General features: G+C 41.6%; 1 protein-coding gene across 16 annotated transcripts in view; it reads left to right on the top strand.

Annotated features, from left to right (window-relative positions):
* Plch1 (phospholipase C eta 1) overlaps positions 1 to 13,876 on the top strand; it is a 216,213-nt gene that overhangs the window by 171,168 nt on the left and 31,169 nt on the right. For all 16 annotated transcript variants that reach the window (XM_031373987.1, XM_031373993.1, XM_031373989.1 and 13 more), the window contains one exon: positions 5,032 to 5,139. In XM_031373987.1, coding sequence (XP_031229847.1) covers positions 5,032 to 5,139 — 108 coding nt within the window. The remainder of the gene's footprint in view (positions 1 to 5,031; positions 5,140 to 13,876) is intronic.

Genomic DNA, 13,876 nt, shown 5'->3' with positions numbered 1-13,876 from the left:
ACACAACAGGGTTGTACACATATGGCCTCACAGAGACTGGCAGCACACACAGGGCCTGTGCAGGTTCAATCCAGAAAGGGTCCTAACTTTCTTCTTTAACACTTCCCATGGGTAACTCTGTTAATAAAAGCAATGTTAAAGCAAACAATGCTTTTAGCAAAGGCACTATGTCGCATGCTTATAATACCAGTACTTGGTAGGCTGAGGCAGGAAGGTTGCATGTTTGAAATCTACCTGAGCTACAGAGAGCAAGGTTGTGTCTCAAAAGAGATCCAAAGCAGCAATGTTGTTCTGCAATGCTTTTCTTCCTGCTTGAATAAAGTAGCTTTGCGAGCTAGGAGTGTGGAAAAACTGGCCAAAATACAGGAGTCAGTGTGCAGCCTCTTTTAAATACATTTGAAAAAGAACGATGAGCTCTGCTAGGGAATATTATATGGTGTCTACCTTTTGTTTTTATCCCTTCATCCCATGCCACCCTGAAACAAAGGGGAACTGAAGCCTGTATTCATCTCACTCCTCATTCCTGGCTGCCGTGGCACCCTCCCATCCCGTGGAGCTGGAACCGTGTGTGTCATTTGAGAAGAGTTATTCTTAGCTCGGAGATACTTTTTTGTTTATTAATTTTGTTCTATTGAACGTTATTTTAATGGATTGGTTTTGAGGCAATATTACAAGCAAAAACTGCTTTTGGGGTATTTAAATGTCTGTGCACAGGTCTACTTTGGTATCCGTCATTGTGCCCAACAAAATGTTGACTCTGAGTAACTTGGTTGGTTATGAATGCATGAGAGATGCTGGTATCTTTGTGTCTGTGGTTGCTGAGTGTATCTGGCTACTGCTTAAGTGACTGCTCACCGTATTGACATAGCAGCTCTACAGATATTCTCTAAAGCAAAGAAAATGAACTCACTTTCTGGGAGCTTTCTGCTTAGACAGAAATACCTTAAATCATATTTATATGTATTTGAACATTCTAATTCAGAGCAGGCCCACCAGTAACAGTACACAAACTGGAACTGGGGGTGCTGTCCTAAAGTGTGCTTCATGATGTACACCTGTAACTCCTACACTGAGGAGTGGAGGCAGAAGGATCAGAAACTTAAGGTCATCCTCCACACCAAAGTGAGTTCAAGGCCAGCCTGGGGTATATAAGACCCTGTCTAAACCATAAATACATAAATACAATCTGACCACTTGAGTCGTAGAAATGCCATTCTTTAAGTCAAAGAACATATTTAAATCTTTAAATCCTAAATGCTTTATCTGAATGCAGATTTAACTTTTATGACATAGATTAGCTAATCATTTTGAAATTATCACAGTGTTAAAGCCCAGGGTCAAGGGCTTTGGGTATATAGGAGGGTTCAGGGCATCACTAAGAGAGGCTTCTTACAATCCAGCAAAGCATTTCTGTGCAGAATCGGTTACTAAATTCATCTATACTTACAACTTTTCTATCTCTGTGTTGAGTTTAAAATGCTAGATATTTGATTTTTCAACTTTTCTGAAAAGTATGGGATGCACCTTGCCTACAAATTACCAGTCAGGTGACCCTTCCTCTGGCATTGAAGAAGAAACCAGAGGTCCAAACTGAGCCATCTACTGAGGGATGGTGGAAGAAGCCGATGGTAGTCTTTCTGCCAGTAGTTGGATGATGAAGTTACAATGATCTCGGTCCCTTATTGTTTGTGAAAGGTATTTTCACTGGATTAAGTCTGACCCTCTGATTCTATTTGTATGTTAGGCATCTGTGGCTGCATAGCAAATTGGACCCAAAATTAGTAACTTGAAGCAGCAGGCATTATCCCATAGTCCCTGCTGTGTTTTCTGCTCTAAGCCTTCTAAAAGGCTGTATTGAAGGTGTCAGGCTACTTCTAGTTCTTTGCTATGTGGTTCTTTCCACTGAACAGTTCACTCGTGTGTGTGTGTGTGTGTGTGTGTGTGTGTGTGTGTGTGTGTAAGAGAGAGAGAGAGACAGACAGACAGACAGAGGAGAGATTTGGGGGTTAGGAGGATGGATGGATGTGGAAGGATAAGAAGGTAGGTTCAGGAAGAAGAGACACCCTATTGTTTTGCTCTATTCTTATGTTTATCAGGGGTCACTAAGTCCAGCCCACACTCTAGAAGAGAGTATCACAGAAGGACAGAGATAAGAGACAGGAAATACTGGTGATGAGGGCTGCCCACTGCCACTGCCTCAGCTATTTGCCTCAGAACCTGGCTCTGCCCATCCCTGCCCTACAGCATATTCTGGGAGCAACTTAATATCCTATTAATATTCCTTTCTGCTTTCAAGTCAGAAGCCTACCTTACAACTCACTCTTATCAGGCCCTCGGCCTTGCCTTCTCTTGGCTTTTTTTTTTTTTTAACTTTTTCGGAATATAAATTGGGAAATATAGAAGAGGGGGAAAACCCACAGAGGTATTTACTCTTAAAAAAGCAAAACAATACCAATACACATTCGTGTGTGTTTGCACATGCATGCATTCGCGTGTTTGTATGCGAGGAAAGAGATGCGCCTTGTTTTAGGGCAGCTATAAGTGTCAGTGCTTGCTTTCCACCTTGTTTGAGGCAAGCCTACAAGCCTCCTGGGATTCCCCTGTCATGTCTCCCTTCTTGCCATAGAAGCCGTGAGATTACAGACACAGGCTACTACCACCCTGCTTTATATGGCTTCTGGGGCTCCAAAGTCACATGCTCATGCTTGCAGAGCAAGGGGTTTATTTACCCTTTGAGCATCTCCCCAGCCCTAGATTACTGTTCTTAACAATTGACTGTATCTACTTCCAAATTACTCCCCAGTGATTTTATAGATCTTCGAGATCATATTGGATACAGGCAGTGCACCTTCTGTGTCTATACTGAACCTGCACAGGTTTTTTTCCCTTGGGTCACTTAACATTTATGTGATATATATAAGTAGCCTAGAAGTTATTTGAATTGAACAGGAAGATGCATGCTGATACCAAATTGTGTTGTAGCAAGGACTTTGAACATCTTTGGGATTTGGTGTCTCAGAAGAGTTCCAGAGCCAGTCTCCCATGGATACTTGGGAACGAATATAACATCGTAACTCAGATCTCTTCCCATCTCATTGTAAGAGTTTTCCTTGTCCAGGGTCTGTAATTTTCTGAAATGTATTGGTGACTCAAGAATGGCCCAGTCCTGGGACTGTTGTGTAAGCTGCATTGTTGTTCTGTGAAAGAAGGGATGGATGTGAAAGGGACCAGCGACAACTGCTAAGGACAGCTTTCCCCCATCCTCTGAGGAAAGCAGGCTGCTTTCAGGGACCATAGTGTCTTTTGGCTACTAAAATAAAATGTCCTAGTCTGGGTTACTTAAAAACAACAGAACAGCCTGCTTTACAAGCTGAAAAGCCCAGCCTCCAAGTTCTGGAATTCTCCTTTTCTCTTTTCTTTTCCTTTCCTTTCCTTTCCTTTCCTTTCCTTTCTTTTCTTTTCTTTTCTTTTCACTTCTTTTCTTTCATTTTCTTTCCTTCCTTTTCATTTTTCATTTAACTTCCCTTCCTCCCTTTCTCCCTCCCTCCACCACCCCATGTCTTCCTCTACAGCCAAGGCTCACCTAGAACTCACTATGTAGCCAGCCCTGTCTGGAGCTCACCTCAGTTGCCTTCTGTCATGTCTCACATATTAGGAATATAGTTGTGAGTCAGGCTGCCATGTTCAGTGTCTGGTGAAGGGAGGGCCTACCCCTCATAGGTATGTTTCCATGGTGGAAGAGACAAGCACCTCAGGGGACCCCTCTTCATTTTATCCCTTCTCGGAAGCCCAACTTCTTTATGCTGTCAGCCATGATGCCCATGGTATTATGTTCCAGCATATGAGGGGGACACCAGCACTGACTTTGCTCTGGCAGCATGTGTATAGTGGAGGATTGCAAATTCGATCATCAATGGGAGAGAGGACCTCAGCCCTGTAAAGGTTCTGTGCCCCAGTGTGGGGGAATGCCAGGGCCTATAAGCAGGAGAGGGTGGGGTGGCAGGCATGGGGAGTGGGGAGGCAGCTGGGGTTTGTTTTTGTTGTTTTCGTTTGTTTCTTTGTTTTTTAGAGGGGAAACTGGGAAGGGAGAAATTTACATGTAAATAAAGAAAATATCTAATCAAAAATAATAATAATAATAAAAAAAAAGAAAGTAGCTCAGTCAAATGGGCAATGCTCATTGTCAGAAGTCACACTTTTTTTAAAAAAAGACATTAGTCTGATTTGTTTTGTTTTGTTTTGTTTTTCGAGACAGGGTTTCTCTGTGCAGCCCTGGCTGTCCTAGAACTCACTCTGTAGATCAGGCTGGCCTTGAACTCAGAAATCCACCTGTCTCTGCCTCTCAAGTGCTGGGATTAAAGGCGTGCCACCATTGCCCAGCCATTAGTCTGATTTTTGAAAATACAGTATTACTAATGGGCTAATTTAAGGTAATGACAACCTTAGGATAAAAGTTCTTCCTATCTTTGTTTTGTGTCTCCTCCAGGCTATCTGCCTCCTAGTGGGTCTGGAGGAGCGCTGAGCCATCACATAGATCGCTCATTTTCTAGTCAGTTTTCTCTTAAAAAAAACTGTGGTCATAGAACACAAACTGTACTTAACCCCTTAACTACTTAAGTGTAAAATTCAGTAGTGTTCAAAAATGAGACGAAATGTTGTATACTCAAAAGTATTTTCATCTTGGAAAGCTGAAGATCCATATCCATTTGGCAATAGCTGTTTGTTAACGTGCCACCCATCCCTGTCACCATTCTGCATTCTGTGTTTGTTTTTGTTGTTTGGGTATCTTGTGTGAGTAGAACCATGCAAGGTTTGACTGTGGCTCATGTCATCTGGCATAATGCCTTCAAAGTTCATCCATCTTGTAATGTGTATCAGAATTGGCTCTTCTAAAGGCTGAGTAATGTGCCGTAAGAGAAGAGCACGTCCTGTGGCTCCATTCATCTGTCAGTGCACACTTGGTTTGCCTCTACTTTGGGGCTGTTGTGAATTTATTTTCGTTTTCAAATGGGATGTTTTGATCTATTTTAGGGCAAGAAGTTGCCGTATCACCTTGGCGATGACGCAGAGGAAGGGGAAGTATCCGATGAGGACAGTGCAGATGAGATTGAAGACGAGTGCAAGTTCAAGCTGCATTACGTGAGTCACTGGCTCCTCACTGTTTCTGTCCCTTACATACTGCAGAAAGAATGGGGTGCCACATCGGTGGTATGTTAAACTCTCCACAAATATGGCACCTGTAGTGCTAAATGATGCAATTTTAAAACTACTCTGTGCTGGCACCCAGCAGTTGGTGAGGTACTTTGGTCGTGGAGTCTAGGCCTTAGAACTAGGAGGTATTTTAGTAGTGAATCCTTCTGAGTTAGAGTTTCTATCATGTGACCATAGCAACTCTTACAAAGGGAAAGATTTAACTGGGACTGGCTTATAGCTCAGAGGTTTAGCCCATTATCATCATGGCAAGAAACAAGGTGACATGCAGACAGACATACTGCTGGAGAGGTAGCTGAGAGTCCTACACTTGGGTCAGCAGGATGCAGGAATAGAAGGACAGGAGGCCTTGATTAAGTATTTTAAACCTCAAAGCCTACTCCACAGTAACACTGTCCCTCCAACAAGGCCACACCTTCTAATCAAGTTGGAAGTCAAACTGTGGTTAGATTGTCAGTCTTCTTGATGAACATGAGTATGTGAGGCCCTGCCAAATAAATCCTGGCTTTTCATTGTAGTACCTTAGGCTTGCTCCTCGCCCCAGCTACAACTGGGTCTGCTTTTTAAAATGTCAAACTCCTCACCAAAAAAATATACCTTGGCCCATATGATGCCCAAGCCCTTCCAAGATTGGGACATTTGGCTGAATGTTCGAATCCTAAGTAGAATGGCATTTGAAGTTAGCCATCTGCCCAGGGATCTGGACCTTTTCTTACATAAAGGTTCTGCATGTGCATTTGCCATATGGTCTACAGGAGGTCAGTTTAAACCTGCAGAGTTCTAAGGCTCGAAGAAATTCTGTCCCTTTCACCGTCAATAGTCACATGATTTCCAGTGCCACAAGACAAGCCCAAAACAGTGCAGGCTTTACAGTATAGTTTTATTTTTGCAGAAAAGTGGTACTTTGTGGAAATCAGAAGCATTATTGTGTCCCCAGGTACATGTTGTATAATCTAATATACACCATTACCCTGAATTAAATAATTATGTTGTTGCACCAAGACACAGGCTTCTAAACTACACTAACTCTGACAACAGGAACTGACACACTAGTTTCAAACGAGACAAAAGCTTAACAACAGCTGATGTCCGTGGACATTTCTTTCTTGGCTTTAAAGTACTTTGAAGCAGGAGAATAGAGGAGATTCAGTTTGAAGAGAAAGGAAAAATTGTGAACTGAATTCATATCTTCCCCATTAATAGTTTCTATTAACTTTGTTAAATACTGTAACTAATAGGTCACAAAATCCTAGATAGTTTCATAAATGAAAATATAGTTACTACATTAAGTTTTTTTTCATGCCACTCTAGGTATGTGCTATCTTTGTAAATGATTTTTTTCTGACTATGGATAATTTACCTTTTTAATGTCTTATTTAGTAAACCATGGTTTCCTGATTTCTCCAGATCCCTAGTTGCTAGCTGCATAGTCTACCAACTGACAGAGGATGCAGAAGGCCCTGCCTGCCACCTGTGGGGGGACTGCTGTTCTGTGAAAATGGTGTCTCTGTGACAATGAATGCAGTATCTACTGCTGCATACAAGTGAAGCTGGGTTTTAGATCCGCTTGGCTGTATCAGTTTTTCTTTGAATCTATTGAGACTGTTTTATTGTGGAACTCAGGGTTGAGTCTAAGTCCTGGTATTGGCTATCGTAAGTTCTTTATGCCTGAGCCAAGTCCCCAGCCTTCTTTTAACTTTGTAGTTTGAGACACAGTCTCACTTTCTTGTGCAGGTTGCCCCTGAATGTGCGGATCCTTCTGCAATAGGTGGGATATTGGCTCATGCAACCACACCTGACAAAACTTTTAATTTTCTATAAGAAATATCTGTGGTTATAAAATTTCATTGTTCTTTGGGAACAGATCAGTACGTACACCTGTAAACTCTGGGGGCGGGGGTCTCTGTTCATGCTCAAAGTCTCCTGACTGCTTTCTAGGCTTTGGTGTGAATAGATGCTTTACAATATGGTTCAACAAAATAGCCATGACCTTTTATTTGACCTGAGTGGAGCTGTGGAGCACCCCAATTTACAAGACTTTACAGAGGGCTCTTTGTTATATATTGAGGAGAAAATTGTTAAAACACACACACACACATACTCAACTTTTTTAATAGAAATATATAAAGCTCTTATGCAAACTTTGAACTCTTTTGAGAAAAACAATGAATGTCCTAAGTTAGAATTTGAGAGTATTGTAACCCGTCAATTTATACTCCACCAGACAACACGAAGTTCGCCTGTCTTATCTACATGTCAGACTAGAGACCTGTGATCATATTTCTACAAAGCAGGTTGTTCTACATACAGTGTACAGTGTAGGTTGTTCATATGGAGCAGCCATTACTTACAAAGCCATTCTTAGAAAGGAAGCCCTTAACCTCAGTTATTAGTTGAAAGTACAGTGTTAGGCTAATAAGGCTCATCTAAAGCATTGTAACACATAAAGCTTATAACACAATTCATGGACCCTGAACATTAACTTTCATGAGCTTATTAAGATATTTTATGGATGTCACCAATTTTTCGTGAGCATTTCTTGTTGTAGATGTGCCATTACCTTTGTTAGTTTCAGACAATTTTGGAGTGGATAAAGTAGATGAAAGTTCTTGTCTTCCTGGGGTTTAAACATTAATGAAAGAAGGAGACAGATAAGAAATAAGACAAATACGTGAAATAAATCATGTTAGATGTAAGTTCCAAAGGAAAAAATGGTGTGTGTCTGTGTGTGAATGTGTGTGTGTGTGTGTATTTGTGTGTGAACATGTGTGTGTGTATGTGTGTTGAATTTTCAGAGGAGATGTCTACATAAGGGTTTCCTTAGAAGTTATATTTAACTGAAGATCTGAAAAAAAAACTAGCCAGGTTAATATATGGAGAGAAAGTTCTAGGCAAAGAATAGAGCAGGTGTAGTGAGTGGCTCGCCTAACGTTACCTGCTGAACAGGAGACAGGCTTTCTCCTAATCTGTCAGCTGCTCAAGCCCCATGAATTTTTTATTTATTTATTTATTTATTTATTTATTTATTTATTTATTTATTTATTTTGTTTATGCAATGAATGCTTTCTGCTGTCCTTGACTGCTCTAAGCTTCTGCCTTGTATTATTCTGTAGCTTCAGCCGTAGAGAAAATCTGGCTCATAATATGTAAGCCACAGGGTAAAGCCAATGTGTTCAGTGACCCAAGAATCACACAGCTCAGAGATGCGAGGGGCAATTTCCTCTCTGCCACAGTGCAATAATCTAACAGACTTGATGCCAGGCAGCCAGTTCACCATTATTCACAGTTATGGGATCCTCTGTCCCAATGGGCCACACAGACTTCCCCCTCCTGAATTTCAACTTCATTGATTATTTTTTCTTCTTCTTCTTCCTGTTTTTTTCAGTTGTATTTTTCTTAAAACTCTCCGAATCTGTGTTTAGCCAGGCTGTTGATCACAAACATCAACTATATCTTGCGTGAAGCTCATCCCATCAAACCAAGCCTTCCAGCACGAATTGAGCCCCAGTGTACCAGTCACTTGTGATACCCATTGCACTCTGTTATACTCTACACCACAATTCACTCTGACTCCCACTGAACATTTGAATCATTTTCCCTTTCCCACGACTATAGTTGCAACTTCATCATCTTGCCTTTGAGGCATTTTAACAAGATTTATGAACATTGTTAGTCTCCAGTATAACAGCATTCATAGAATGGGTAAGTCCCCCAGTGCGGCTCTGAGACCTTGCTACTCCTGTGTCCACTCTGAGATGAAATGACACAAGCTCAGCAGGTCACATCCTAGCAACAAGTTACAAGGACTAGAGAAGGGGACGTGCATGCTCCTATTTTTTTCTGTTCTATGATATGATCCTTGAAAAGAAGAACATGGTTGATGGGAACATATGAAACTGCTAGGAGGAGGTCAGTGCAGACTTAGATGGCTGAAAAGCAGCTGTACTTAAACCCATGCCTTAAGAAAACAGCTTTGAAGCTTTATAAGGCAGTTGAAAGGGCAGATAATATGTTTTTCTTTCTGTTACCAATATCCAGCACTAAACGGAAGAAAAGGCATTTGGGAGTGTTGAGATGGCCCTATATCTTGTCTTCTGGTTTTATTTTTAGAGAAGACCCCCAACTTCAGCTGCATATTGGTATGGCAAGGAGCTTTCAGAAGTGCTGGTGCCTATGTCCCAGCCCAGAGATTTTAATACGGGTCTGGGTGGCACCTGGGAACCTTGCCCACTGTCCTAGCAATGCCAATGTTTAGTGAAACATCAGCACTCTCTGGCTCCATCTCTCCCGCTGCTTTCTAGCCTTGTGTGGGGCAAATTCTCTTTTTCCAAATGACTCTTTAGAAAAGATGAGCTGTGGGAAAATGAGAATGCATTTGTTTGTTTTTATTATTATCACTATTATTATCACTATTGATGAATGGATGGATGGATGAAAGAGATTCCTAAATCTCTCAGAAGACTGATTGTGGGACCCTAATTATATCCTTGGGAGAACTGCTCCTGACCATATTAAATGACTGTTCTCCCTCTTGTCACTGCAGCATCCTTTTTCGGGTCCAGGGAAACAAAAGAACAAGACACACATAGCTCTCAACATTGGTCTCTGTTACAGCTGCACAGTGGCAGATAGGTCTTGAGGTCGGGTGTGTGCCTGAATTCTCTTTTAGTGGTGCTGCTGGGTTCCAGGACTGAATGATAATACAGTAATGAAACCTCAGCTGCATATTTCTTTGTTCCTTGTGGCTGCAAATTTCGTAGTGATGAAAATCACAGAAAGAAAGGAAGATCACCAGACAGGGCTCTCATTCCTTCTGCAAATCCCCAGGATTAGAGGATGTGAAGCGAATAATGATAGCTCTTGTGTTAGCTGTTCCTGATTCCACTGGCTCCTGCCATCCTGGGCTTTGTAGCTTTAGTCCTGCTCTGCTGTCATGCCCAGAGTTCAGCTCCTCATATGCCCATCTGCTGTCATGCCCAGAGTTCAGCTCCTCATATGTCCATTTTTCTGTGAGTCCCTGAGTAAGGAAAAAAAGAAAATGGTATTGGAAGCACTCTGAGACTGGCTCTAGGCATTCCAGGTGTTCTTGCAAGCTTTTATTTGCAAGCCTCCCCTTTCTGTCTCTATAAACCTTCCCTCCAGGCTCAAGGACACTCGATCAAATACAGGAGGTGTTAGAGAACTTACAGCTCTTTTGTTGGGTCCACTCATAACCTTAAGTGAAATATATTCAACATTTTCTGCAGAGGGTTTCAGACTATTTCCCATGTTTTATGATAGGAATTGTGGTTGTTTAAAATATGAGCCAACTCAACATCTACTCAACTCAAGAATTCATCTCTTTTCCTGCCATGGTGTAAAAGGGATGCTGAATTGCTTGGGAAGCATTGTGGCTTGTCCCAGTCTCCTCATTCACAGGGCTGTGTTTGGTTGAGCTCTAAGCCTTCCTTTGTCTGTGTCATTCATTATGGGTGGGTCTTGGAAAGACCGAGTACTTATCTTGGAAGGTGTTGGATGGTTTGGATAATGTGTTATTAAAGGACATTGCTTTGGAAGGTACTCTGGTACAGAGTCGGACTTTCGCTTTCCAGACAGTCATCTTGTATTTCCAGCTTGAATTTGTTAGGTTTGATAGATACTGCATTTTTTTTTACAAGTGGATTTGCTGCAGTTTTACACTGAAAAAGCTTATCAGCCCAATTTTTCCCACAGCATGTGCTCTCTGTGGCACATTTTAGTGATTCTCACAATATTTTAAGCTTGATGACTATGTTTGTCATTGTATGTGGTGATCTCTGATATTTGATGTTAGTATTCTCCTTGTTTTGGTGAAACTAGAAATTCACCCAACCTGTTAATATGTGTATTCAGACCTATTCACGAACTGGCTGTCTCCCAGCTCTCTTCTGCTTGGGGCTTTGCTAGGGCTTTCCCTGATACACATTGGTATTGAAAGTAGGTTAATTACAGCCTTACAATAGCCCCCAAGTGCTCAGGTGAAAGGAAGAGTTGCATGCCCCTCTCTTCAAATCAAAGCAAGAGATGATGTATCTCAGGGACAAAGGCACAGAAACAAGCCAAGGCCTCCCACACCAAACAACTAGCCAAGTTGTAAATACAAAGGAAAGGTTGTTGAAGGATATCGAGGTGCTACTCCAGTAAATATACAAATGGGAAGAAAGTGAGGCAGACTTGCTGCTGATAATGGAGAAATCTTTAATGATCTGGATAAAAGATAAACTAGCCAGAACATTCCTGTATGGTGAAGCCCAATCAATGGCAAAATCATATCACTCTTCAGTTAAAGATCTTGAGAAGAGAATATTCTGGGTATAATCTAGTGGGCCTGAATGTTTTAAGATAAGAAGACCAATGAATAATTACATGTAGGTGAAGACAACATAAGACATGGGTACCTATTGCTATGCTCTCTCTCACAAGCCAGGGGATGTAGAGAGCTGCTCAAAGTGAGAAGGGACAGGGACATTGAGCTCCAAAGGGACTGTGGCCCTACTTTGCTCCAAATGTTTGTCTTCTGGGCTAATGTTAATATGAATTTGTTTCCAGTTGCTAAGTTAGAGTTACTTGTTACAGATATCACAGGAAATCAATGTTTTCCTGTTTTAAGATACCTTGTTTCATGTTTCTTTGTGCCAAGAAACTGAGACGCCTCTCCTCTGTGCACCAGTGGTACCCATACACCTGACTCAAACTATATGAGCAGTTCTTTATGACACCAAGGTCTGTGACCATTGCTTCATCCTTACTAGTGTTTCTCGCCTAGCGTACGGCTGAAATTCAGTGCAAGTTTGTTTCCATCAAAATGAATTTCCTCCAAAACGCTCTCTGATCCTTATTCCATCCCCCAGATCCCTATTCCTAGCTACTATTTAGTGCCCATGACAGCAACTGGTGTGTCTGGATTTTCATCTACAGACCCTTGTCCTCTTTTGACATATGTTCCCAGACTGCTGCTATTCCTAAAGTATTATTTATGCGGGACTCTTAGTTGCCCCATCTCTAGCTTGCAAGTTCTTCAGCCTCCAAAGTACTTCCCTCTCTTCAGAACTGCCAAAAGGCATGAATGAGTTCTTTGTTCAGGGAAGTCCTTTTCTTCCTCACTGTTAAACACTTAGCTATCTGGTCAGTCTCTGCTCGGGGGGCCTTCTCAGCCACCTAGCTGTACAAATTTGGCTTTCTGTGCCCACCCTTGCCATGAATAATAACATAGAGACTTTTATATTTATTAAAAGCTTCAGGCACTATAGCTGGGCAGATTCTGATCTATTCTAATCTGACAGTGCTGGCCTGTTCTACTTCCTAGGCACGTGGTGATTACCTGCCATCCTAGTCTTGCCCTGGCTTCCTTATTCATCCATGTTCCAATGGTGACTTCCTTCTCCTCTGAAGCTATTGGCTGTTCAGCTCTTTCTTTAACCAATCAAAAGATGATGCAGAATAATGTTTACAGAATAGTGAGTCAGGAGATGCTACATAATAATGATAATACCAAAGTCCAGACTGCAACCAGACCTCTGGGTATAAAAATCAGTATTTGATACAAAGTGCACAAACACACCCTCCAACATGTAGCAAGAATAGTATGTCCTTCCCAGTATCCCTGTGACTGGTGTGCGGTGTGTGTTCACTTCTGAGGTCAAGTGCAAGCTCTTTTTCATCTTTGTGTCTCCTTCAGAGCCTGATTCTATGATGGGTGTTATGCACTGTTAGTTGAATATCTTAAACACATTAATGTATATGATATAATTAGGGAAATAAAGCAGTCCCTGTTGGCATAGGTGTTCTTTAAAAAAAAAAAAAAGTCCCACGATGTCTTCCACAGGGATAAGATAGAAAAGCCTCCTAGTAATAAGTAATGTGGGACTTGTTTCTGTGGAGTGGTACCATCCCTGAATGCTTTGGTGGGATGCTCTTTGGCAATAGGTTGAAAAACCAGTTTGGCATCTGGAGCAGATCTAGACAAAGGGAGAAGTGAAAGCAGTTCAAGAGCAGAGGGCCCATGTGCAGAGGCTGGAGCCTTGCTTGGGTCTGTGAGAAGATACAGAGGCTAGACACTGCTGCTTTAGGCTTCCAGGAAGGGATGTGCCTTGACCATCTAAAAGCTGTGTGAGATACTGGCTTTGCTTTGCTTCTGAAAGCCTTGAAATTGGTTGTGATTTTAAAAATAATCATAATAATGAGTCATAGCACCCGTCAATATTGTATGCCATCTAATGACACCAAGGAGTTGGAAACCAGAGAGAAATTTTGTCTCAGAATTTTCAGCAGCCTTGGAATTTCGTAGCATTCTTTGCCTCTCAGTGAAGGAAGTCATTTTTAAAAAATAGCATTTTTTTTTACTCAATTTTAACTAGATAGATTTAGAAAGCTTAGTCGCCAGAAGTTTTCCCTGGCTTGCCCTCTGCTGAAATCTTGAAGTGTCAGGCAGAAATCGTTTAGACTCTTACCTCACTTACCTCACTCTGTAATTCTTAAGTAATTTGCTTAATTTCTCAAGACTTCATACTCTATATCAGTGAAATGAAGTAGAGTAAAACTTTGTATGTGTGAACAATGTTGAATTTGCTGTGAGGACCAGCCCAGCCACGTGAACAGCAGCTGGTGGAGGGTGAACTTTTGATAATCAGGCACTCTGGAGGATCTT

Source organism: Mastomys coucha, unplaced genomic scaffold, assembly GCF_008632895.1.
Source record: "Mastomys coucha isolate ucsf_1 unplaced genomic scaffold, UCSF_Mcou_1 pScaffold16, whole genome shotgun sequence".
NCBI classification, from domain to species: Eukaryota; Metazoa; Chordata; class Mammalia; order Rodentia; family Muridae; genus Mastomys; species Mastomys coucha.
This window is presented reverse-complemented; position numbering and strand designations above follow the sequence as displayed.